This window comes from Emiliania huxleyi, assembly GCF_000372725.1.
Source record: "Emiliania huxleyi CCMP1516 unplaced genomic scaffold EMIHUscaffold_41, whole genome shotgun sequence".
NCBI lineage: Eukaryota > Haptophyta > Isochrysidales > Noelaerhabdaceae > Emiliania > Emiliania huxleyi.
The window spans coordinates 461,853-487,347 of record NW_005198900.1 but is presented as its reverse complement, the minus strand read 5'-3'; the positions used below and the strand labels follow the sequence as shown (position 1 = coordinate 487,347).

The following is a 25,495-nucleotide window of genomic DNA, read 5'->3' as shown; positions in this document are numbered from 1 at the left end:
GTGTCGCAGGTGGGGCACATCACTGACGTGCCTTCGCGACGCCAGCTCCGGCATTTCGTCGCACGGCATGTCCACGGGGATCGCGCGTGTCGAGTTGAAGATCTAAAAAATAAAAACTTTTGGTTAGGATAGGCAACTCATGAAAAAAATGTTCCACCACTCGCATACCGTAACCTTGCACCTCGTCAGATCTCGTCACAGACACACCAGGGCTCTCCCAAATCGCAGACAGGCACACCGACGCTCCGCCTGTAGATAGGCAACTCATGGGACTGAGTCGATATGGCACACACATGCACGCGCGCCGACGCAGCCAATCACGCCATCTTGGGCCCGCTCGCGTTCGCCGTTCCGCAGGGCGGGGCCAGCTCACCTGACACGGACGAGCTGCGCGCGGGCGCCGTAGGCGTCCCCAAGTGCTCTCAAAAGCGCACACCTCACAGGTACTCAGGTAGATCGGCAAGATGGAAGAACAAGTATAGAGAAAGGCCCGCTTTGTGAAAGGGGGGGATACAGCCCATGAAAATGCACAAAGAGGATACACCACGGCACTGCACAGCAACAGAAGTGTACAAATAGGACACACAAGAGTGCACGGACGCACACGATGGGGGAATGCAGCTGTTGGATGGGTCAGCATGGTTCCTATGATGCCTGTGGGCCACGCGGAGCCACCCCCGCGTTCCTGCCCAGCCGGTACTGACGTTGCGCCAGACGAGCTTCCTGAGACTCGAGCAATGGGGTTGCCTCGCGTTCCTAGCCCGAAGCGGCCGCAGGGAGCAGCGGGTCGGGCGCTGCGAGCAGGTCGTGGTAGTCGACGTCGCCGTCGGGGATGCGGTAGCGCGTCGGCTCGTGGACCAGCATCTTGTCGATGACCATGTTCTGGAAGCGGTGCAGCGTCTCCTCGAACCGGAACGAGAAGCGGCCGCCGGTGTAGAGGGGGGTGCTCGTGCCCTGGTGCACATTCTTGACGATGTCGATGTCCTGCGTGTTGATCAGGTCCCAAAACTGAAACATGTCCTCAAGGACCGCCTCGCCGCCTGGCGCGTCGAAGGCGGCGCGGTGCGAGAGGAACGTCGCCTGCTCGACGGTGCGCCCCGCTCCGTGCGGTGAGAGGATGACCCGAAACAGCGAGTCGGGGTAGAGGGAGAAGAAGGTGTTGGGGAAGAGGGCGACGTGGTACGCCATGCGCTGGTGGCGCGGCCGGAGCGTCGGAAAGGGAGGGATCCTGCCGGGGTCGATGGGCGTCCCCCCCCGCGAGAGAGGCTCCGTGGCAAAGCACATGTACATGCCCCTCCCTTGGTGCCGGGGTGCTCGTCGACGCCGCTCACGTTGCAGAGCTCCGGGTGGACCGCCGGCAGGTGGTAGTACTCGAGGTAGTTCTCGACCAGGAGCTTCCAGTTGGCGGGCACGTCGTACTGCTTGCGCTTGTACGGGACGAGCCCGGGCGTGCCCACGCCAAAGCTGCTCTCGTACTCCGAGAGCGAGGGCAGCAGGTCGCCCAGCCACTCGGAGAGCGGAGGCGCCTCGCCTGTAGGTGGGCGGTACATCTGGTAGTGTCCAGGAAGTGTCTAGGAAGTGTCTAGGAAGTGCCTCGCCTGGAGGTGGGCGGTGGCGGGAGGGTCCGCAGAGGCCGGGGTGGGAAGCACGCCCAGAGGAGCGGCGGGGGCAGGCAGCGACATGGCGGGGGCAGGCAGAGAGATGGCAGAGCCAGAGGCGGGACTCGCCGTTGACGTTGACAAAGATGAGCCCGAGCGCCGAGTCCGCCCTCACGGGGAAGAGGCCGTTGCGCGACTTGTCGAAGTCCTTGACGTGCGAGGTGCAGAACTGCGGGAGCAACAGATCAGTGTGTGCGTGTAAACGGAGCGGCGGGGCGGCGCACCGTGTGGGACCGGATCAGGCAGGGCCGCAAGAAAGGCGGGCGAGGCTGCGAGGGACGGTGCGGCTTGGCGCTGCGCGCCTTCTGGCGTATGTGCTCGGGAATCCGCCTGCCGTCCGCCGTGTCATCAAAGGAGGGCGTCGCGATCAGCCGGCCGTCGAGCGCGTAGCCCCAGCGGTGGTAGGGGCAGAGGATGGTGCGCCGCTTGGAGCACGGCTCCTCGACCAGCTTTGCGCCGCGGTGGCGACACACGTTGTGGAACGCGCGCACCGTGCCCCCATCGTTGGCGAGTAGAAGCGAAGCGCCGCCGACGTTGACCGGCATCACGTCCCCAGGCTTTGACACGTCGCACAGCTCCGCCGCCGCCACCCAGCTGCTGCGGAACACGCGCTCCTCCTCCAGCTGTGCAAACCTGCGTCGCGCACAGACACGTAAAATGACGCATAGCATGTTCGTCGGGAGAGCAAGTTTCTCCATCTAGTACCGCACTCTTTGTCATGGTAGACCGTGCCCGGTAGCGTGCTCGCCTGGCGAGCGGGGTGGGAGATCAGCACGGCACTGGAGAGTGGAGCGGTGCGGCGTGTGCGCGCCTCATCCACTGACCGGCGCGTGGCCTGGTACAGGCTGGGGTCAGACCACCGGCTGTTGTCGGCGGCAACGTAGCTCAGCGACGCGAGCCATCGCTGAGTCGGCGCGCGTGCAACCCGGGCGGCACGGTAGCCACTCCATCTCAACATTGGGTTTGGTTGCGGGGGGACGGGCGCCGAGCGACCACAAAGGGAATCCGCTTGGGTGACCATTTTTTTCAACCAAAGGCTAGACCGTCATCGCCCGTCCTGCGTCCACCCATTCCGCGTTGGTGTCCCAGTCGTCGGTCGGACTGGGTTTCGCCTTCCCATCAATCAATCAAGGCTAGGCTACTATACACAACCCTCTATGTTGGGTCAAGGCTCAAGTGGGCGCCTAGAAGAAGGCGCCGCCCCCCGCAGAGGAATCCCACCCGTACCCCGAGCCCCCGGCGTAGACCGTAGAGCGCGTCGAAAGCGTCGTCGCCGTCGCCGTACTCCTCCGCGTCAAAGCACCGGACCGGCTCCCCCCGGCCGTGCTCCCTTGCCCAGCGCATCTGCCGAACATGCGCACGCTGCTCCTCGCGCGCCATCTCCTCCGCGGCGCGCGGCGTCCACCCGGTGGACGCCAACAGCGACTCGAGCGTCGCGCGATAAATCGCCTCGCCTTCCTCGCGTGATGCCGCCTCGCCCGCCTCCTTCGCCACCGCCTTCTTCCCACGTCGCGACAGCGCCTCCCCGCCTCGCCCGCTTGCCACCGCCGGCGATGGCGTGAGCGCCCCTCTCCTATTCCTAGGTAGGGACACGTTGTTAGAAACTCAGGGCAAGGTGCGTGGGCGTCACAGTTTAAATTAAACTGTTCCGGTGCCCGTAATCGGCTACCCTCGTTGCGCTACGCCTACGGTACACCAGCAAAATTAGGAGGCCAGCAAAATTCCGACGGGAATGTACCCAAAACAAAAAAATACAGGTTTGCCAAGAAAGGGCCCACACACGAGTGTGAATGAACAGGAGCCCCGCTCAAATTTTCTCTTCGCCTGCGGCGCGGCGCACTTGTCATTTTGCCCAAGTCTGCGGTGTTCTGGGCGGTGTGGATGGAGGTGTGTGCGTCTTCCTGACTTCCTGTCATCCCAAGACTGCTGACTGGCGCATCGGTCCAGCGCTTCCTTATTGTCATTTTACCTAAAAATTCCTAGGATCCCGGCTGACCTGGGGTGCCGGTCGAGAGAGAGAGATTTAGAAGCCAACAAGAAATGTGGCACACACCGGCTCTCTCGATCGAAGCTAAGAAACCACGGCGTGGGGTGGGTGGGGTGGGTGGAAAGGCTTAGTCCTTAGAAACGCAAACGGCGGCGTGCCGCGCGATCCTGTTTTCTTAATGCCCGCATCAGACTGTAACAGGCGTCAGCCATGCACGCGGACCACGCTTGCGTGGATACGTGGCTGGCAGGCTGACCCGTGTGCGGGGTAACCCGCGCACGGGGAAGCTTCACGGGTTCGAGCCGTCAAACATTGAGCAGCGGAGGTGTGCCGAGGGGGACCGGGAGGCGGTACGCCGTCGTCGCCCGGCGCTGCATGCAGCACCGTGGCGATGGCGCTAAGAGGTTCCTCTTTTCCGCGCCCCCCCCGCAAGGCGCGCGATACACATCCCCAGAGAGGCCATGCCCAGGGTCAGCCATGAGAGGAGGGCTTTTTTCTATCCGTCCAAAATCCCCGGGTACCCTAATAAGGGCGTAGACGCCCCGCCCGGGCCCTTACTAAGTAGGGTTACTCTACCTGGCCCAGTGGGGATTTTGGGCCTACTCTGCTACTCAGTGTACAGTGATCGTCTTGGGGCCCTACTAAATGGCGCAAAATTCCCACGGGAAAAAAGTAAGATGATTTTTCCAGGTTTCTTTTGGTACCGTGGCGTACCTGTGTCGAACCTGTGTGCTGTGAGAGAGAGTGCTTGGAGCACTTGGAGTGCAGTCATTAACCGCACATCCATGTGTCTCTCTCTCTCTCTCACATCCAGCCGCCGCGTTGAATTTTTTCCAGAGCCTTCCGAAACTCAGTCTATCACGCGTTGATGGCTGCGACCGACACTCCCTCCGCCAAGGCGTGCAATGAGGCGTGCGTCGCATGCCGTGAGGAGGAAGAACAACAGCCTACGCATCCAGCCGCCAGGGGCAGGAAGGTGACAGGCATGCTGGAGGTGACGGCTGTGCACATTGCGGCTGCAGCGGAGGCGGCTGCAAGGGCCGCTTCACAGACAAACTCCACGGAGGGAGCGGAACCGGAAGAGGGCGCCACCGGCTACCCGTGGATGCAGGGAGTTGGCGACCTCCACGTCGAGTTGCCGCGCGTGGAGAGTGGCATCGAGAAGGAGGTGACCGAGGGCTTTGTCGAGGCGCTGCACGGCTTGCGAGTCTCTGAGGTGTGCTCGCCCCGTGGCCGCCCCGCCCCTGCTCGACCCCGCCCACAGAGCCCTCGCCGCCCCGCCGACGTGTGTCAGGAGGTGCCGCGCAGCAGCAGCGCACGGACGCAAAGCCTTCCGACCTACTCAACGGCGGCGTCCTGGCGCAGCGGTGCCCCCGCAAAGGCGAAGCACAAGGGGTCACGCTCGCTGCTGCGCGCCTTCAACGCGAACAAGTACAAGACGACGCTGTGCTCACGCTGGCTCAAGGGCACGCCCGCCACCTGCGAGTTTGGCGAGCGCTGCTGGCGCACGCAGCCCTTGGTCGGGGGGGAAGGTTGCTCATCTTGACTAAACTGCCCCCGACCGGCTCCTCCTTCCCTCCCACAGGTTCGCGCACGGCGAGGACGACCTCGCAACGGAGGTGTGTTGCGCACCGGGGCGGGGCGAGGGAGAGGGATGGGCTTCCCCCGAATCACCCCTTTCGACGCTCTCCCCCCCTCCCCCCCCCGCCCGTCTTGGTGCTGCAGGACAAGCCGCGTGCGCCCGAGCAGTGGATGCTCGACGAGATGCTCGAGGAGTCGAGGCAGCGCGAGGCGCGACACCCCCCCCCCCGCCCCCCCCCCGCCCCGCCCCCCCGCCCCCGCCCCCCCTCCATACATACACCGCCCCAAAGAGCACACACACACATCTGCCCCCCTCCTCCCGCTACTGACCCCCCGCCCTCTCGCCGTCCGTTTCCCCCCCCCCCTTCCACAGCGCGCGTTCAACGCCCGCGAGCGCCAGGCCGAGAGCGCTGCGGCGGCGGCGGCGAGCGAGCGAAGCGAGCGCCGGTCCGAGACCGAGGCGTCCGGCCTCCCCGCGCAGCGTAGGGGCCGCAGGCACCGCGGCGGCGGCGGAGGCGGCGGCGAGGTGCTAGTGCGTGCTGTCCGCGGCGGGGGCAGCGAGCGGCGCACCCTCAACGCGTCGGCGATGCCGTTCGTGCCCGTCGTGTCCGGATGCGGGCCACCATCTCCTCACCCTCCGGTGGTCCCTCCGCTGGGGTTGCCGTTGGAGCACTTCCAGCTGCCGCCCGGGATGCGGCCTCCGCCCGCACTGGCGCCGCCGGCGATGGCTCCACCCGCGATGGGGACGCCGTGCGCGTTCGAGTACGTGCCGATGCAGCTTCCGCCCGGCATGCTGGACGGCTCGCCCGGCTCGCCGTACGCGCCTGGCCACGCCTTCTCTCCGATGGCCTCACCGCTGGCCTCGCCGATGCCCTCGCCGATGATGGCGCCTCACGGGCCCCTCTCGCCGCGCCACCTACCCCACTACCCGCCCCACGGGCACTACGCGTTTGCGGCGCCGCTGCCCGTGCCGTGGGTGTGAGCCTCGCCAAGGCGGAGGCGGGTTGGGAGGGGGCGACGGCAGCGGCGGGCTTGTGTGGCCGTCTGGCCGTGGCGAGGGGCGGAGGCGCCTGCGAAGCACGACAGGCGGGGGGCTTCACGCGCGGTAGGCTTTGCGCTGCCAGTGCTCATTCGACATGTCGCGCAAGGGGAAGGGGGCGGGGGTCGCGAGATGCCAGGGGGGGGGGGGGGGGCATGCTTCATACCGGGACCGAGCCCTCACAGGCCAGCAGACGGCGAGAGACGCCAGACGCCAGACGCGAGACCGAGAGACGGAGCCTCTGGCTCTGCGCACTGCGGCCAGGCTGGGGGCGTGTCCGCCAGAGCGCAGAGGAGAGGCCGCTTTGACTCAGAAACAGATTTTTTTGTGTTTTTGAGACCAATACACACCCGGTGAAAGGATGGTAAAAAACGTCACACGAGACACAGTCACAGACGCACTCAGACAGCGCGCAGATCCGCGAATTGACACGTCACTCGTCACACTTATCTACGTGTCTACGTCAGCCTGGCCCTGGGGGGCTGTGTGCCCTTCGGCGGTCTCGTCGTGCTTTGGCCCGCCCTCGGCTTGGCCCGCCGGAAGCCCCGCCCTCTCGGCGGGTATCGCCTCCGCCTACCCTGGCGCGGCGGCGCGGCGGCCGAGCCTGAGCAGCGCACCACGCCGGCCGCCTCGAGCGCACGCACGGCGTCCGCCTCGGCGGTGAGATTGTGCGACTTGAGCTGGTTCCTCCACCCGAGGCGCTCGTAGTAGTGGTAGACGTGCTCGCACGAGCCGGCCGCATACTGCGCCCGGTTGCGACCCGAGTGGAAAGTGAAGCCGAAGAGCGAGACAGAGTCGCAGCGCAGCGACGCGACGAGGATGGCGAGCAAGCCGGTGGAGGGGTAATCTGGGCGGTGGCGCGGGTGGCCGAGCAGGGCGAGGTAGTAGTGCAGCACCGCGTGGTCCTTGAGCAGCAGCTGCGCCCTCGCTCGCCTCGGGCCCGCCGCGCGCCGCCACGCCTCTGCGAGGGCCGCCCACTGGCGCGCATTCTCCGCGCTCGTCACGTCGGCGAGGACACGCACCGGCGAGCCGTCGGGTGGGGGGGTGCCCCACCCCCTGGGGTAGGCTGCAGGCAGCCCTGCAACGTACTGCTCGTACGGCCCGTTGAGGACGCGAAAGGTCTCGCGCGACCCGACGTACTCCTCAAACCCGCGCACCGGCGCAGTGTTGATCCGGAAGACAGCCTCGTGCTGATCGATCGCGCGGCCACAGGGCGGGCGAGGAGAGAGCACTGCGCCGGAGCTGCCGACGACGGCGCACGTCGCGAACCGCCGCCCGACCGCCAGCGGGTCGCGGGCTGGGAAGAGGCTCGCGCCACGAGGCACCGCAAATGAAAAGGACGGCTTTCCCGACGGAGCCCGCAGCAGCGGCCGCCACGACGCCTGCTTGATCCGAGCCGAGCCGTCGGCCTGCGCCGTCACGCTCAGCAGCCCACGCGAGCTCTGGCTCGCTGCGAGGGTCAGCGTGCGCTGCGAACCATCCCGGCCGAGGATGGCGCCCGTGTCGCGCGCGCGCCGGAAGACCTGGGGCGCGTCCGCGAGCGTGCGAGCGGTGCCCGCCCACACGAGGCAGCCGCGAGAGCACGTGGCGTTGGGCGTGGGGGCGCAGTCGACTGCGGGCATCGTTGTTTCGGGGGGGGCAGCAATCCAGTGAATTCTCTCGGTCGTCACCCTTGGGGACCGCTGTGTACGTACGTACTTTTAGCTTACTGGGAGAAAAGATAGAGGGGGTTGTGTTCTCTAGGCCCCTAGGGGCCCTACGCGCGGCGTGAGAGCTCGGAAGCGAGCTTAGCACGGCGATCGAGGATGGCACGGTTCACCCCCTTCACCGAAGCGATGGAGATGCGTTCCGCGTGGTGTGACACAAATGAGAGGCGGGAGTGGGGAGGGTACGCGGTGCGGTCAACGCCCGAGCGTTGAGCCTTGCGCGCAAGGCGGTTGATCTTTGCAACTGCAGGCGGCGAGAAGCCGCCGCCGAATGTCTCGTGGAGAAGCAGGTTGAACTTGTTTCGTTTGCCGAAGATCCCGTCATGGTAGTGGCCACGCTGCGACTTGACGTAGCCTTGGCCGGTGGTGTGGTCGAACGCACGTTGACCACGGAACCCGCGTTGCTTGCAGCCCATGTTTGCAAGGCGGGCGCGCTCTTCGGTGTTGCCGAAGGCGAACTTGTCTCCAACGGAGCCGGGGTTGCCTCCGGTGTCGGCGCGGCCGACCCCAACAGGCAAGCCACCCCGGAGGGGGGTCCAAAGTTTGACCTCACTGATCTCGTCTTTGCCCCCGGGAGCCTCGCCCGGCTCAGCCAGGTCAGTTTTGTAGCCCTCGTTGAACTGTTTGGTGAGTTCTGGTTTTTCGGCATCTCCCATAACGGGCCGGGAGATGGAGACGGCGGCGACACAATCGTACCAGGCGCGAAGTACGCCGTCGTGTGGGCGCCGCCGGGCGGCGTTGTTGAGGAACCAGTCGCCATGGTAGTCTTTTGCACCACCGACTGTGTCCCCAAGCTCGAGTGCCCGCGTCTCTTCTCTGTGTACGGTCTGGGTGAACTCTGGGTGAAGTCTACCGTGTTTGTCATGACCCCCCCAAACACACCAGTGAGAGAGGGAGGGCGAGACGATCGAGGGGTCCCGTACCATGCGGAATCAACCCTATCCAGTGCTCAAGTGCCCAGAGCGTTGCGATGGTCTGGAAAAGGGGCTACACGCACAGTTCTGGTTGAGGAGGGGGGGGGGGGGGAGAATTCTACAACGGATAAAAGAAAAGCGCGGGCTCCCGCGCCCCAACAACGACCAAAAATTGCCCTTGCGCGCCACCCAGCCCGCCCCTGCCCCCGCCGCCTCTCACCCGCCCCTTGCCCCCGCCGCCTCTCGCCCGTCCCTTGCCCCCGCCCGCATCCGCGCCCCCGCCCGCATCCGCGCCCCCGCCCGCATCCGCGCCCGTGCACACCGGTAGGCGTCTCGCAAAGCGCTTCCGTCACCGAGTAGTACGCGGGGCTAACCCTCGGGCAAATCTACTTGTCGAGTGACTTTATTTTTCGCCACAATTTGATTTCTTTTCGCCACACTTCGATTTCTTTGTCTGTGTCACGCCATGTGCCGCTCGCTGCCCGCCCAAGTGACTCGGACGCGCGGTCGAGGGCACCCCACCGTTCTTGGCGCGCTGGTGCTCACCAGCGATCGTCCCCCCACCCATCCACCCTTTTTTCTTTGAGGCTGTCGCTCCGAGAAAGCTCGTCTCGCAGCTGCGAGAAGGTATATTCTCGGGTCCGTTGGCCTCTTTTGTAGGGAAGAATTTTTGATACCCGTCAAGACGCCTGCTGGGGGCAGCTTCGTATGAAGCCGTCTGCTCCCCACTTGTCAACAGGAACGGCAGGCGCTGGCGCCATCAACGTATCAACATCACTAGGGGCGGGCGGGTGGTTCTCCATTAGTCAAAGAAGTCCTTCTCTGACGGATGAATGGTATTTTAACGCCGGTCACCCAGGCGAGCATGGAGTGGTCAGACGACCGAGTCGTCCATTTGTTCGACGGATCCGTTCGTCGGATTGGCGTAGTCGGCCGTCGACGACGCTTCTCCGTCGTCGGAGCTGAGTCCTGGGCTGTAGGCATCTGGATCGTCGAGGGTCGGAGCACGGGAGCGGCGCGACTGCGGGGAGCTGTGGGAGGAAGTTGACGGGTACCACTGGCGCACCCCCCCTGGGGTGTCGACGGGCCCCCGGGGGCGACGGGGGTGCTCTCCGGCCGCGGCGGCCGAAAACAGGGGCCCTCCAGTACGGTCCAGTAATGAAGTGATCCACTTGATCCAAGGGTGTCATTGTGCTCTACTACAAAGGTTGTGTAAGATGCCCAAGTCTCAGACACTGAATCTTTGCGGAGCTGAGTTCTGACGGTGATCGGTGTGAACACGAGCAACCGGAGTTGACGACCGGGACCGGGCCGCACGCCGGGAGTGCCCCGACTAGCAGTGGCGGGCGCGGACGAGCGAATGAGAGGTCGTTATCTGTGGGAGATGTGTTATTAGAGACTAGGACTGCCTATCTCTCGCTGAAAGAGACCTCTCATTCGCTCGTCCGCACCCGTCACCGCTCACGGAGTGCTCCGCGTGCCGCACCGGCCGCCGCCGGCCGCCGGCCGCTTACGGTAACGGAACAGTGTTACTACTCCGCAACGTTGAGCTGGATCAAATTGAATACTGCTCCTGAAAGCCCTCTCTCTTCCACACAGTAGCAGCTCACGACTAGCAGCTGCTGTGGCTATATTTGTAGCCATTTTTAGGCTTCAACTGATCCCAAAATTAGATATTCTTATCTTTTTGCCCCCCTCCGAGACTAGGGACAGAACCACACCAGTATAGACCAGAGGGACTGCGCCTCGCCCCCGCTTGCCCTGACTGCACAGGATATAGCGTGCCCCGATTACGGCGACACATAGCGGGGGACACTGCGCAAGGAGGGGGTGCGACGCCTTTCTTTTTGTCCTCTCGGGGGAATGTTCTCTCGGCGCCCATGGCCTTCTGAGGTTTCGTACTAATGACGTCCTTCTTGGCACTTCGGGCGTCGGTGTGTGCGTATCTGTGGTGTCTAATTCCTCCGGTATGCTATATAGGTTTCCTGAGAACGGAGACCTCGTCTCAACCGCAGCGTCTCTTGATGGAAGCCTTCCCGCTGGCGGGAGGTCCCCAGTTCGAAACCTGGTCGACCCTTATATTTTTTGTTCACACCTGAGCGGGCTCAATTTTGCTCAGATGCTCCTACGAATTCGAACTCGTGTCCTCACGCTTAAATAAATAAATAAAAACGGACACCTCTCTACTGTGAGATGGGTAAAAAGGAACAGGCCCCCGCCCTTGCGATCTTTGTGCAGGGTTCTTTGTGGGTGTGGTCGGCGACTAGCCGGGGTCGTCCTCCCGGTGGGGGACTAGCACTAGCCGTCTTCCACATGGTCCCTCGGGTCCCTGCTGCTCCTAATCTCTTCGTACATCCTCCTGCTGATCTCCGCAAAGTCCTGCTCCCTCCCTCGTCTCGCCCTGCGCGTCTGCTCCGCCTCACCGTCTTCTGCCCTGCGTCGTCTAGAGGCAACCAGTCCCCGAGCGGCGAGCGAGGGCGAGGGGGCGCTCGGTACCACTGCCTGCATCTCGCGAACGGACCCGAACGAGGCGTTTGCTGTGTGTCCAGGGCGTGGGAGACCAGGTGGGAGAGGGATGGTGTCAGGCTGTCACGTGTCAGTTATGGGGTGGTAGGTCGGGGGACCGGATGGGTGGGGTGGCGGGTACTACAGCTCAGGGGCGCAGAGGGGCCGGGCCTGGAGTCCTGCGCGCTCGGCCACTTTTAATTCGTCATGCTTGTTGGCTACTCTGTGTGCCCCTGAGAGCGCGGAGCGTCGCATACTGACGTAGGCCATGGCCCATAGCTACCACACAAAAACGCAGCCCCCCTGGAGGAGTGCGCGCGGCGGGGCCGGGGGGTGTGTGTCCGTGTGTGAAAAAGGCTTGCGCTTTTTCGAAGTTCGTAGCCCTCCGGTCTACTATGATGTATGAAGACCCGCAGGGCTGGAGCGAACAAAAGCAAACGAGTGACCACACCGAGACCTTACCGATCTCGTGCTACTATACTTCTGCTTCTGACGGCGCGTGGCACGCCCTCACGGCTTGTACATGACATGTCTGGAACCGCGCATCGCGTCGGACCTTCAGCAGAGGTCGGGGGGGGGGGGGGGGGGGGGGGCTGCGCCTTTGGCAGCGCCTTGAGCGCGTGGATGAGGACGAGACTGACGAGGGAGCGCGACGGCGACGGGTCGACGCTATGGAAGTTGTCGCGCCGCGGCTCGTTCTCCCTTCCGGCGAGGCTGAGCATCCGCTTGAAGCTGCCCAACTGCGGGTCAGCGGCCAAGTAAGCGCGCCTGCCCGGCGGCGGTCGCGGGGTCTCAAAACGTGCGGCTTCTGGACCCGCCCTCTGCGGTGAGCAGGCGCGCGTGAAGGGGGCGTTCTCGGGCACGCGCTCGCGGAAGCGGCAGATCGAGAACGCGTCACAGGCAATCTTTTCGTCGACGGAGGCGGTGACGAGCCTACAACGGTGAATGGACTCCTCAGTCGTGTTCACTCATCCACGGAGGAGCGACGAGTTTGAGCCAGTGAGTGCGCCAGTGAGAGCAAGCATCCGGGTATACACACATCGAGGCAGGCAGTGATACAGACGAGGCAGTGGCGGTGGTTTTCCGGATGCCGCGCTGTCTCTGGTGGTCGTGCGTGCGTGCGTGCGTGTGCGCGCGCGTGCGTGTCGCCACGCCCCTCTCCGCATCTAGGCGCCCGTGCGCACTAGTACACCTCCCGGACAGGCGAGGAAGAGAAGAGTGAGTCACGGCCGACGGCAGTGTAAGGCGCAGAGGAGAGGCATCTAGGGCGGCCGTGCTGCACGAGGGTGGGCGCGTGCGAGACGAGGAGAGCGGAGTCGGCGGCGCGTGTCGCGCGGCGCGTCAAGCCTATTCATACGACGGCTCGAGGGGTGTGAGCGGCGTCTCTCCCCACACCGTCGCTGCGGACGCGAGCGCTGTCGCGCCCGAGAGGAGCGAGAGGAGGTGATCAAGCTCGGGAACCTCGGGGGGGGGGGGGGGGGCGGTGGCGGTAAAGGCGGCGGCCGCGGCAAAGCCAGGTAAGGGCGGTGGTGAAGTCCGTGGTGGCAATGGTACCGTGCACAGTTTTGCCCCTCCGGGCGGGTGGAAAGCCATGTGTGCGTGTTCGTGCCCCGCGGCGTGGAGTGCGCTGCTGACTCTCGGCCGTGGAGTGTGCTGCGCGTGTGGTGCCACCGCTCGGTCTCGGCCCCTTCCGGCGGCGGCAAACCCAACCCCGTCGGAAGCATGTCTATCACTCGGGCCGGCCACCACCACACCAGAGCCTTCCGGTCAAGTCTCCTCCCTGAGGGTACTCCCAACATACCCCTCCCCTTCCACGTTAGATGCGCTAAACCATAGGAGAGCGGCCCCGAGGCAAGTCTGGCAGCTGCCGCGGCGAGCGGGGGGCAGTGGAGGGGGCAGGGGAGGGGGCAGGGGAGGGGGGGTGGGGGGGGGGGCTGGGCCGTGCACCAGCGAGTCGAGGTAGGTCTCGTATGCGTTCGCCTGGTCGGGAAACAGTCGTGGGAGAAGCTCAAACGGCCGGCACGCATCATTCTACACGATGGATTCGAGGCTCTAGTATGGAGGTTTCTGTGTCTCGCCCTACCTGGTCGGCGACGCCATTCTCGAAGTTCAGGTCCTCGAAGAAGGTGTCGGGCGCGCGAGGGGTGCGGTGCGCGTCCTTCTTGACGAGCGCCTCCACGCACGGTAGCGCAGGTGGTGTGGCGGCGCGACCAGTTGGATACGGCGGTGGCGTTGGCGAGTGGGCTGGAGGGGAGGGCGGGTGGGGTGGTGCCGGAGGGAGGGGCTCTAACCTCCACGCGCGCCCACAGCGCCGCCTCGTGCCGGCAGAGCAGCAGCGGCCCCAGGGCGCGCTCCTCCCTGCTGCCGCCCGACCGCGCAGATAGGAGGCGAATCAGCTGCTGCTGGCTCGACCGCTGGTCGATGGACGCCATCAGCGCGCGCACCTGAGCGGCCTTCTCCTCCAGCGGCGCGAGCGTCTTGAGACTAAGCTTCTCCGCGTCTCCCTGCCGCAGCCCGATCTGGTTGCCGCGCACCGTCACTGCGCGGCTGACGGCGAGCTTGAAGTGACGGCACGTCTGGCTCGCGGCGACAAGGTACTTGAGATCCAGCGGCAAAAAGGCGTGCGTGAGGAGGTCGAGCGGCAGCACCACCTCTGCAGCCACGCGCGCTCGCTTCTTGGCGCGCGCCAGCGAATCAACCTCCATCTCCTTACGGAACAGGAGATGCTTCAGCTCCTTGAGCCGCCGCAGTTGATCGGCACTAACGGAGTGCGGCTCGGCGCCGCTAATCCGCGCGACCGCCACCTCGAGATCGTCGAGGCTCTCGTCGAAGCTGCTGGCGGCGGCCGCGGTGCGCGGCCGCTTGCCTGGCATCTTGGTGCGGCGCTGGTACTCCTCACAGCAGACGCGAGCGGATTTTTTGACCGCCCCGTGGTGCTGCGATGGTGGACGAGTCGACTCTGGCGTCGACTTTTTGCGACCGAAAAAGCACGGCCTCGGAGACCCGTGTTATGGCCCTGCGACCGCGCACCCCCGGGGCTAGGGCTCTCTAGCCCGTAACCCGATGCCGAGCGTCCGGCCAACTGGGTGCGCTTCTTAGCTCCCCGGCCCTGGATGTGAGGTTACTGACTGCACTCCAAGTGCTCCAAGACGAGAGTGGGACGACCGCGAGGTGGCATGAAGGTTGCAGCGAGAAGCGGCGAGAGACTGCGAAGAGAGATAGGAAGAGGCAGACTCCCTAGGGTGGGCGACGGCTAGCGCATCACACACCTCTCCTTAAAATCCCTGTGTGGTGGCGGCGTGCCGTCCATCCCTCCCTTGGGTTGTCTGTTTTCTTTCTTTCTTTCTGTGAGCAAGGCGCGAGACACACAGAGGGGTGGGAGTACGTCAGGAATGCACCGAGGCTCAAGGCAGATTGTTTTGTTGTTGTCAAGGCAGGGAGGGGTGGGAGTACGTCGTCTGGTCACATGCTTGCCTTATTAACTGTTGGTTGGTATGGTACGACTACTACTACTCGAGTATATCTATATAACAACATACCTACAAACTATATTAGTAAGTAGTAGTAGTGGTAGTAGTAGGAGTCAGTGGTGGGAGTATGTATGTATGTAGGAAGGGAGTGAAGGTGAAGTAGTAGAAGTAGTAGCCGCATAAGGCATAAACGAAGAAGCCGATCGTAAGCACTTGTAGCGAACAAACAGCCTGAAGGAAGCACCACCGCGCCTGCGCTCACAAGTCGACGGCTCTTAGCTGACGCGGTTCCTCAGCATGCTGGCCCTCTGCTGTGTGTCTTTGGCCTCGGACAACCCCGCATGCGACCTCAGCGCAGAGGTGTTTCGTGACCCGCATCTCAACTTTGCCCACGGCGGCTCTGCAGATTTCCGCGGCCAGCACAATGCGCTGTACAGCTTCTTGTCCTTACCAAATTTTACACTTAACGTCAAGACAGAGGAGGCGGTTTTCAAGGTATACGAGGGCACCCTCACAGTGAATGGCTCCTTCCTCACCGAGGCCCACATTGTCGCGCGCTTCGCAAACCGAGGATTTGCCAAGGCCTCCTTCTGGGCGTCGGAGCTGAACGAGGACAACTTCGGCTGGCGGGTAATCAACGGCACCTGCCTCCACAACGCATTCAAGTTTGGCCGCCGCGGACACAAAAAATGCTTCGATCTCGAAATGGCCATGGGCTATTCAAGCGCCACGTTTGCATTTGGCAACTGGACAGTCACAGTCAGGGGGATGCCGTCTTGTGATAGCCCGAGGGATGCGTCCTTACCCCACCCGTGGGTTGGAAGCTGCCTCGTGGCCGGACCCCGGCACCGCATAGACATAAGCATTAGCGCTCGTGGCGACGCCATTGCCTCTGATCGCCCGCATGGCATCGTCGGCCAATCCTTTGCCGCCCGCCATCGCCGGGACGGCAAGAAGGACCACTACCCCTGGTCGGGATACTTCACCACCAGCGCACAAGCCGAGGGCGCCATCGAGGGCACGGCGTCGGACTATGAGGTAGCGAGTATCCACTCCACCGAGTTTGCCTACTCGCGCTTCAATGCGGCAACACTTCCAACCAACCATGTAAAAGGAGCTCGCATCGCTGATGCCGTCGACGCATCATCGATCGAGCGCGTTGCCGATCCTTCACTCGCAACGCAGCGCCGCCGCCTATCTGAAGCGCCCTGCCTTCCGCCTCCTGCAGTCACAGCGGGCACTAACTCCATCAGCTTCCCGTCCTCGCTGCATCCCCCGCCTTCGCCCTCGCCTCCACCATCTGCGTCCCCCTCGCCGCCTCCCTCCGCCTCGCCCTCGCCGCCGCCCTCTTCCTCGCCTGTTCTGTCGCCTCCGTCACCGCCCAAAGACTCGGACAGCGACGGCTTCCCCGACGCCGATGAGGGCACGGCCGACACGGACAGTGACGGCATCCCCGACTACCTCGATCCAGACGGCGATGGCAACGGCACCCCCGACGCCGAGGAGTCCTGCCTAACAGCGCCTGGGGGCCTCGATCAGGCGACCATCCGTGCGTGGGCGGAGTCCATCTCCCAGCTTCCCGGCCGCGAGCGGTGTGGCTATACGTACGGAGGCCACTACAGTAGCAGTCCTTGCCCCTCCCCGGGACCTATTGATTGGGTGGAGCGAGAGCGAAATGGCATTGGGCGGTGCTGTGGAGGGGTCTACGTGGGAGCCAATCCCTCCATGCACAACAACAACCGCGTCAAAACCGTCAAGTGTCGGAGCATGTTCTCCGGCGAGGAGTTTGACTGCAAGAATTGCCGGGTCCTTCCGAGGAATGTTCCTTCCTCGTACCCCTCGCCTTGCTTCTTCTCCGATTGCTTCGGCGACGGATGGGGCATTTCTACAGGCAACGGAGAAGTGACGGTCAGTCGCCCAAGCAAGCCAGGGCTTAAGCCCAATGAATGGGGGGCAGGGCTTAGGGTGTACTGCGAGGGCGACACCAGCCCAGGATGCATCGATCCTGTCTGAAAGCCCGCGCCGCATCGTGCTCTTCCCATTGACTTCTTTTTCTCATCTGTTCCAAGCCGTTGTGCAGGTCCTAGAACGGGCCGCTTGGATCGGAATGGAGAAACCAGCCGTCCGTCGAGGCCACCTCTCGGTGAATGCGCCCCGAGTTCTTCGCACTTTGGGTTAGGGTTAGGGTTAGGGTTAGGGATTGTTGTCGTCGCGCCGCTCTCGAGATCTCGCGCGTGCATGCTGCGCTTCGCGATCACGCGTGAGACGGAGTAGAGCCGTGAGGGAGCTGCGGAGATTTGGTTTGCTGCTCGCCCTCGCCTCCGACCACGGCGCTCTATGTCTTCTTTTGTTGATTTGTCATCCGGAGCGGGGAGGCCAATTTGGGGATTGCGCCTGTAAAATTCTTCTTCTGGCGCGCACCAGAGCAGTGTCGTGAGAGGGAGCTTTGTTCTAAATTTCTTTTACTGTCACCCAGCCACCATCGCTCTGTGGTAGGGATTGGAGTGGTCTGACCGCGTTTGGTCGAGGTCGAGAGGCCCTCCGTAGTATCGCATAAATAAATAAATAAAAACGGACACCTCTCTACTGTGAGATGGGTAAAAAGGAACAGGCCCCCGCCCTCACGATCTTTGTGCAGGGTTCTTTGTGGTTGAGGGTGTGGTCGGCGACTAGCCGGGGTCGTCCTCCCGCGATGGGGGACTAGTAGACGACTAGCACTAGCCGTCTTCCACATGGTCCCTCGGGTCCCTGCTGCTCCTAATCTCTTCGTACATCCTCCTGCTGATCTCCGCAAAGTCCTGCTCCCTCCCTCGTCTCGCCCTGCGCGTCTGCTCCGCCTCACCGTCTTCTGCCCTGCGTCGTCTGGCGACGGGTCCTCCATCGAGTCGGTCGAGGTCGCCGCCCTCCGTAGTATCGCGAGGCGTCCCTCTCCCCTCGTTTGTTTGCAGAGGGGTCGGCATCTGGACCCAAAGGTTGGTGCCCAGCAAGTGTGAGTGGTGAGCCGCGTGCACGGCTCTGCGGTATTGCTGATCGCGCGGGCTCTTGGAGCCGCGGGGAGGGCGGCCTGGGCCCTCGGCCTCGCCGGCATGGGCCATGGCAAAGAAGTCGGGCGGGCGCCTGGCATCCTCCAGCTTGGGCCAGGTACCAATTTTGTCGAATTTATTTCAAAATCTGCAGGCGCGGAGCGCCTGCGAAAATTTTGAAGAAATTTGCAGTCGGGCCTGATTTTCATCAAGATCTTTCAAATTTGCGGTGTGGAGTTGGGGGGTGGGGTTATAGGTTAGGGTTATTAGGGTTAGAGGGTTAGGGTTAGGGTTTAGGGTTAGGGTTAGGGTTAGGGTCAGGGTCAGGGTTAGTCTTGTTGTGTCTGTATATGCCAGCGTTGCAGGGTTCTGCGCTGGGATCTGGCCCCACAGCGCCGACGACTAACTAAGACTCAGCCCCGCACGCTGAGACCTAGGGTTAGGGTTAGGGTTAGGGTTAGGGTTAGTCTTCTTGTGTTTGTATGCCAGCGTTGCAGAGTTCTGCGCTGGGATCTGGCCCCAACGCCGACGAGTAAGACTCAGCACCGCACGCTGACCCCACCAAATGCCGCCTCAGGGCGCCAGGCAGCCAGCCACCTCTTACACGCGGCCGGCGCCCTCTCGCGGCAAAAGGGTCGAGCGAGCGGGCAGAGTCGCGATGTCTGCGCACCCGCGTGCCGATGGGCGGCACACGCAGCGGAGAGAGGCCCTGTCGCGCCGCCAGTAGCGTTCCGCACTCCCCACGCCACCAAATGCCGCCTCAGGGCGCCAGCCACCTCTTACACGCGTCCGGCGCCCTCTCGCGGCAAAAGAGTCGAGCGAGCGGGCAGAGTCGCGATGTCTGCGCACCCGCGTGCCGATGGGCGGCGCACGCAACCGAGAGAGGCCCTGTCGCGCCGCCAGTAGCGTTCCGCACTCCCCACGCCACCAAATGCCGCCTCAGGGCGCCAGCCACCTCTTACACGCGGCCGGCGCCCTCTCGCGGCAAAAGGGTCGAGCGAGCGGCAGAGTCGCGATGTCTGCGCACCCGCGTGCCGATGGGCGGCACACGCAATCGAGAGAGGCCCTGTCACGCCGCCAGTAGCGTTCCTCACTCCCCAGCCACGCCACCCTCAATTGCCGCCTCAGGGCGCCAGCCACCTCTTACACGCGGCCGGCGCCCTCTCGCGGCAAAAGGGTCGAGCGAGCGGGCAGAGTCGCGATGTCCCTGCGCACCTGGGTGTTCGCCGCCTATATGCTCTATCCTGTGCCAAGACGGACACGTTTTGACAATCAAAATCTACCTCAAAATTTGCGGCCGCTCCTCGAAATTTGCTGATCAAAATTTGCGGTGGCCCGGATCGAAACCTGTACTTTGGCCAACCTCCAGCGTCTGCGGTCTGGCGCCAGGCCGACGATCGGCGGCGAGCTCGGGCCAAAAAGAATTTTAGAACTCGGTCGCAAAGCACGATTCAAATTTAACAAGCAAACCCTGGGGCTGGAAAATCGGGCCAGGGAGCATACCGAGTTGGACCACCTTGCGGAATGGCACACAGAAAACAAAAGGATCCCTATGCCCCAACACAACGCCGCCCCGGCGCACAGAGGCCAGAGCGGCTGCCGACTGGGCCAGGGAGGGCGAGAGAACTGGCCATCTCGGGCGAGCCCCAAACATGCGGCGACGCGCGCGACGCGCGGCGCGGGCTGATAGCTCAACAGTCGGCAGATAAGCCCGTTCCTGCGAAAGAAGAGAGTAAGCCCGTTCCTGTGCACTGTCCTCCTCGACTCAGACTTTCCTGGGTGGGCCGCCCCCGTTTCAGCCGAGCCCGTGCGACTCGGGCACACGTTCACCTTTGCGGCGGGATGTTCGAACGGCAATCGCGGTTACAGGCGGGGCACGTTGGCTTCTGCCTGAGCCACTGCATGACACACCCCTCGTGGAATGTGTGCTCAGAGCCGCAGGGTAGCAAGACCAGCTCCTCGCCTTCAGTGAAGGCCTGCAGGCAGATCAGGCAGTCCGCGCCTCCAGCTTCGACGTTCACAGACTTGTCGTCCGCAGGTCGACCTGCAGACGCACGCGTTGTCCGGCGCGGGAGAAGCACGACTCGCTTGCGGGGCAGCCGCGCGAGATCTCCGTCGCTCAACCCAGTCGGCACAGCTCCTCCGCCGAGCGTCTCCAGCGCTTGCAGCACCTCATATGAGGGCTCGGCGTCCGCCTGAACACCGCCACTCAACAGCTCCGCCTCGAGCGCGTGGGCGCGTGAGCAGTAGTTGAACTGACCTTGGCAGATCCGCGAGCATGATGGCAGGCCGCAGGAGGCCATAGCCAGTCTATTCAGCCGTGCACGCAGCCTGACGCGCAGCCTGACGGCACGCCACGACGAGCCTGAACCCGCACTCAGAATGGTTTTTTTTGGGGCCCCATCAACCCCCTCACCGAAAGGCCATTCCATTCGTAGAATGGAACGCTTATCAGTACGCCCCGGCCGTGCAGCAGGAAAAGTAGGCCATCCACCTCGATCGCGATGCGTGACGAGGGCAGAGCCAGGTCGTAGGTCGAGCGAGTAGCCAGCGCACTGCAGGGCTCGAGCGATGCTCCTCTCGCAAAGCCCGGCCGGACGGTGCTCACACTGCTCATCAGGGCAGCTGCAAGCAGCCGAGCGCTGCAAGCGTGATGGCCGAGCTGAGGTCGCCACCATAGCGTCGCAGCAGAGCTGGCGCTGGGAGTCGGAAAGGGAGTCAGAAAGGAGGTGCTGCTGCCCATGCATCTGTCCCTCGTTCCAGGAAGAGCCAGAGCTGCCACTGGGTCTCTCTTGCCACTGGTGCAGCTGTGAGCGCAAGCAGTCGGCAAGCAAGCAGTTCCTCCGGTGATAATGCTCTGCCGTCGCATACGCCCACACCGTGTTGGACATGAGGGAGGGTAGATAGAAGCCAGCCAGCCCGCCTCGCACCGCCGCAGCCTCTCAGAAAGAAAGAAAGAAAACACGCAACCCAAGGGAGGGATGGGAGGACGGCACGCCGCCACCACACAGGGATTTTAAGGAGAGGTGTGTGGTGCGCTAGCAGCCTCTCACTGCCGCGAACAGCAGCACAAGATGCTTATTTTTTCCGTTTCATCCTGGTTTCATCGCGCCCTGGAGGTGAAGAACCCGCGACCGGTCGCTGGGACACGTCATGGCCTTCCTCTTCGGCAAGCTCGCCGACCGCAAGAAGACCGACGCTCCATCTCCTGACATCACTGAGCCACCTTCTCCTCCTCCGCCCAAGCCCAAGCCACCGCCGCCGGGCACGTTGCTGACGCACGAGGACAGGCTCGACCTCCTCGTCAGCGACATCTCGTCGCGAGCACCTCCAAAGATTGCCGAAGCCATCCTCAAGGCGGCTCCCGTCCTCACACCGGTATGTGATTATGCCGCACGTCACCTCACCCTTTCGACGGCCGGCGTTCCGATGCGTTCCTGCCGCATCGCCCGCAGGTCGCCGTCGTCCTGATCAAAGTGCTGAACGTCGTCGGGCCGGTCTACATCAGGCTCTTCAGCCTCATCTACGCCTTCCTCGCAGCGTTGCCTTACGACCTCTTCCAGGCGGCGATGGGCCTCGGACTCTGCTTCTTCGGTGGCGGGTACTGCGCCTCAATCGCGGCCGCGGAGGCATTCTACATGACCGGCTGGAGCACGACGCGGCAGCAGCTGCAACACATCTACGAGGAGGCGGTGGCGATGTCGGAGGCGCAGACCAAGGAACGACGCGGAGGGGTTACTTGTGGCGGCGACGCGTCGAACCTCCCTGTCAGCCTTCTCCTACCTCTGTTAGGACGACGCGAAGGACGAGGACGGCGACGGCGTCGCCGATGTGAACCAGATCCCGACCTCGGAGCTGCTCGAGCGCAAGGCCCGCGGCGCCTCTCGCCCAGTCTCGGCGCAACTCGCTCAATCTCGGCGGAGCCTCGGCTCAGCCCGAGCTGCTCTCGTGGCGCCAGGTGCGTGTGGCTGCCGGTGCGGTGCGCGACCCGCAGCGGTTGTCCGCGGCGCTGGGCGGTCTCTACGTCGGCTGGCTCTCGGTGCAGGGCGTGCTGCGCGTCCAGTTTGCAAAGACAATAAACCTCGCCCTCTCGTGCAGCCAGTGCGTCGCGGCGTCGTGCGCACCCGTGCACAGCCGCCCTCCCTCGCCAACGAGCGTGCTTTGTGGCAGGTTTGTCGAGTACTATGTGTGCAAGCTGCTCCTGCCTCTCGTCGCGCCGCTCCTCTCCACAGAGTTTCGCGCGTGGTTGCCCGTCGGCATCAAGACGGGCACCAAGGCATCTCTCCGCCTTGTCTCTCTCCCGACACACACACACACACACCACACCACACCTGCCCACACCATACCATACCATACCATACCATACTCCTCGCGCGTGCGTACACACTCTCGTGTACAATACCATACCCCGCAAAAGTCCGAACCAGACCTGGGTAATGCAGGCGCTCTTCGTCTACTTTGCGTGGAAGCTCCAGGAGGTCGTCTCCGCCGCCCAGTCCGGCTTGCGCGGCGGTCTGCTCTTCTCGCGCGGCGTGTGTGCGTGGCTCAACCGGCGTGGGCACAAGTCTTTCCTCGGCTTGTCGCTCGAGCCGGACAAGACGTACCTCGACGAGGCGCCTCGCGACGCCATTGTTCTTTTTTCGTGCTCCGCCTGCAGCAGGCGCCGTTTCACAATCCTGCGGTGTGATCAGGCGGTCGGCTACGTCCTCGCCGCGCTCGGCTTCTACGTGCAGTGGCAGTTCGGCTTCGGCATCCCCTTCCCCTTCTCGCTCGTAATGCTGCCCCTCGACGCCGTCGAGTGGTACGTGCGCTGGAGCGTCACTAGCGACGGCGCCAACGGCGCGTGATCGAGACCGCTGCGCGAGAGAAGCGAGCGCGGACAGCACGGAGCGTGGTGTGCCCCGCGCTGGTGCACGAGCGCCAAAAGAGTTTGAGGTTGCGAGGTGCGAGCGACACCGCACCGCTTCCCCGGTGGGCTGCAGGAGCCCCGCCCCGCGAGTCCCGTGCATCACGGCTCACGCCGGCTCCCTCGACGCTCGAGTACAGCGCAGTGGTGTGATCCCCTGTTATGTGATCCCCTGTTATGTGATCCCCTGTTAGTGGAGCATGATGTATGTGTAATTTGGCGTCTAGATCTGAGAGATCAAAATTGTTGAGAGGCAAGCTGAAAAAGAGCGGCGCAACTCTCGCCGGCAAGCTGAGACGAGGTGGATGCAGGATGGCAAGCAGTGGATCGTCGCCACGTCGCCCGGCGGGCAGCTGCGATGGGTCTACTTTGTCCGCGACCGGCTTGGCACCGGATGGCGCCGCGACAAAGGCCACCACCATCGGGATCTCTTTCTTGCCCAGCACGCTCTCCTCCCGGGAGACTTCAGGGGGGGAGCGGTAGACGGCGCAGCCGCCGCCGAAACAACTGCAAACCGGGTCGAGCTCGGGCTCAAGGAGCACAGCCCCGCCGGTGCCGTCCTTGCGGCTCCACTTCCCGGAGTCGGCAGCTCCACTTCCCGACTGCCTGGTCCCTCCGACGAATGACCCGAACTCCTGGCCTACCGCGCTCACAAGGATCGAAGGGTAAGGGGCGTCCTCATCACCCAAGTTGCGTCCCTGAGCCAGAGCCTTGATCCCTTCCCCGACTGAGGATCGCAACGACTTGGACCCTTCGATATCGATGGTTGCGATGCCTGAGCCGTCGGGGGCGACCAACGTGGCGTGGAGTTGCTTGCCGCGATTGGCGGACTGAAAGCAGAGCCGCAGCACTTGCTCACCGTCAGGCGTGCGGCTGAGGGGGTGGGGTGGGGCGAATCTTCGAAAAGTTGAGGACAACCGCAGTCCGCGCACGGATGTCTCGGGGCGGAACGTCTCTCACAGAGTGAGCTTGGCGAGATCGACCGGAGTGATCAGCTGCTCAAGGTCTGCAATGGAGAGCCGTGCCCCGTTGTGACGCTGAAGGAGGTCCTCTGCAATGGCGTCGAGAGCCGCGTCGGAGTACCGCCGCCCCACCACGAGCTTGAGCACGTCAAAAAGACTGTCGGGATCCGAGGTGCAGGACTCATCGCCATCGAGGTACATCTTGGATGCGAGTTGGAGCTTCTCAAGGGGTGTGGCTCGCCCGCTCAGCGCAGACATGCAGAGGACATAGTCGACAAAATTCACCACGCCGGCCTGTCCCCGGTTGTGGAGAGCAAGGGCTCGTCTCGCCAGAGGATAGGCCGAAAGCTCTGGAAGCGTGCATACGACATCGGCATTGGCGCGGCCATCGCCGTCAGCAACGGCCGACCATCGCTGGGCGAGGGGGCCGGATATTTCGGTTGCGGTGAAGTGGGACGTCTCTGCGAGCTCTCCTACCGTCTCCGGCTCGAGCCACCTCTCCATGCCGCCAGACGCAGCCTCTTGATTGCTGTGCTCCCGCCCCGTCGCCTCGGCCTTGCCACGCCTCTTCATCTCGGCGTGTTGCAGTTGAAACGTTCATGGCTGCCGGTGACTGTCGGAATCCCAGCCTTGACTGCGCGGCTAACCTTCACAGCCTTGTTATGAGAAGAAAATACGTCCTATGGCGCTATGCGCTGGTCTGTGAGAGGTTGAGGTGCGAGCCCTGGAGGCCCTGGGGATGGGGGGAGACTAACTACCCGCGGGCCTAGATAGAAGGCCCGTTCACAGCTCAAAGCTCACAGACGACAAGGCCGTTTCGAGCCGCCTAAGCGACTCCTGCGAGGACGGCGAAGCACTTACAATCAAACAAAACTCTCTTTTCTATTAATACCATCTTACCTTAGTACCTCCGTCCGCGCTCCGTGCACGCCGTCCGTGCACGGAGCCGTGCGCGGTGAATAGCATAGGTGGTCTCGTTCGCCAGTCTCGATCGAGAGAGAGATTGTTAGCAATACCAAACAACTCTAACACTCACACATCATTTGGGGCCTCGGGGCCTGCCCTGTTCACGCGCGCGCGAGACGTGCAGACAGCGTTGCCAGGAGCAGGCGGACATCGCTTCCAGGGAGGGGGGCGCGCTTCACGCCCCACCCCCCCCTTAGCATGTGGTGAAGGTGCTGGGGGGGCCGGGACCCCCCCCCTAGCATGTGGTGAAGCCTCTGGGGGGGGCCGGACCCCCCCCCCTAGCATGTGGTGGGCACCCCCCAGCGGTTCGTGGGCTAGGAATAGCCGCCAGAGAGCCGATTTTGCCCCCAAAGTTGTGAAATCGTGGCTGAAAGTCCAATATCTGGGGGAATCTGACCAGTCTCAAGGCTCATGTAGCTCCAAAGGATGATTTTCCCCTCGAAAATGCTGCGAAATGAGGCGCAAAATCAAGGGCCCGGAGGGCCTGACCACGAGTCTCTGGGGGGGTCCTCGGCCATGACCCCCCCCCAGCATGTGGTGGAGGCGCTGGGGGGGTCGGGACCCCCCCCTAGCATGTGGTGAAGCCTCTGGGGGGGTCGGACCCCCCCCCTAGCATGTGGTGTGAGCAGAAGCGCGCCCCCCTCCCTGGAAGCGATGTCCGCCTGCTCCGAGGTGAGAGCGAATGGCGCGGTACACGTCTCGCACAACAGAGAGAGAGAGATGCGCTCTGCATGGTGGGACCTGAGGGTGTAGAGGATGTAGAGTGTAGAGCGCTGTA

At 63.5% G+C, this 25,495-nt stretch overlaps 4 protein-coding genes across 4 annotated transcripts; 1 reads left to right on the top strand and 3 right to left on the bottom strand.

The window, feature by feature from the left end:
- Positions 1–6,715: 6,715 nt before the first annotated feature.
- EMIHUDRAFT_210127 (hypothetical protein) lies at positions 6,716–7,887 on the bottom strand (the record flags this gene model as incomplete). Its single annotated transcript, XM_005769798.1, has 2 exons — positions 6,716–6,739; positions 6,883–7,887. The coding sequence occupies 2 exons, from the start codon at positions 7,885–7,887 to the stop codon at positions 6,716–6,718; spliced, it is 1,029 nt and encodes a 342-aa protein (XP_005769855.1).
- A 4,414-nt stretch (positions 7,888–12,301) lies between these two features.
- Positions 12,302–14,267, bottom strand: EMIHUDRAFT_464221 (hypothetical protein; the record flags this gene model as incomplete). Its single annotated transcript, XM_005769797.1, has 6 exons — positions 13,682–14,267; positions 13,474–13,563; positions 13,338–13,370; positions 12,815–12,851; positions 12,668–12,737; positions 12,302–12,323 (listed from the first exon to the last, which is right to left on the bottom strand). Coding segments are annotated over exons 1-6 (834 nt in total), but the record flags the coding sequence as incomplete, so codon positions are not given.
- A 5,098-nt stretch (positions 14,268–19,365) lies between these two features.
- EMIHUDRAFT_355902 (hypothetical protein) lies at positions 19,366–20,257 on the bottom strand. Its single transcript, XM_005769796.1, has one exon. It carries the CDS (start codon positions 20,184–20,186, stop codon positions 19,710–19,712), a length of 477 nt encoding a protein of 158 aa, XP_005769853.1. The 5' UTR covers positions 20,187–20,257; the 3' UTR covers positions 19,366–19,709.
- Positions 20,258–21,008: 751 nt separating this feature from the next.
- Positions 21,009–23,022, top strand: EMIHUDRAFT_436411 (hypothetical protein). The gene is made up of 7 exons (XM_005769795.1): positions 21,009–21,261; positions 21,339–21,602; positions 21,676–21,753; positions 21,842–21,984; positions 22,054–22,159; positions 22,326–22,496; positions 22,575–23,022. Exons 1-7 carry the CDS (start codon positions 21,037–21,039, stop codon positions 22,728–22,730), a joined length of 1,143 nt encoding a protein of 380 aa, XP_005769852.1. The 5' UTR covers positions 21,009–21,036; the 3' UTR covers positions 22,731–23,022.
- The last annotated feature ends 2,473 nt before the right edge of the window (positions 23,023–25,495 follow it).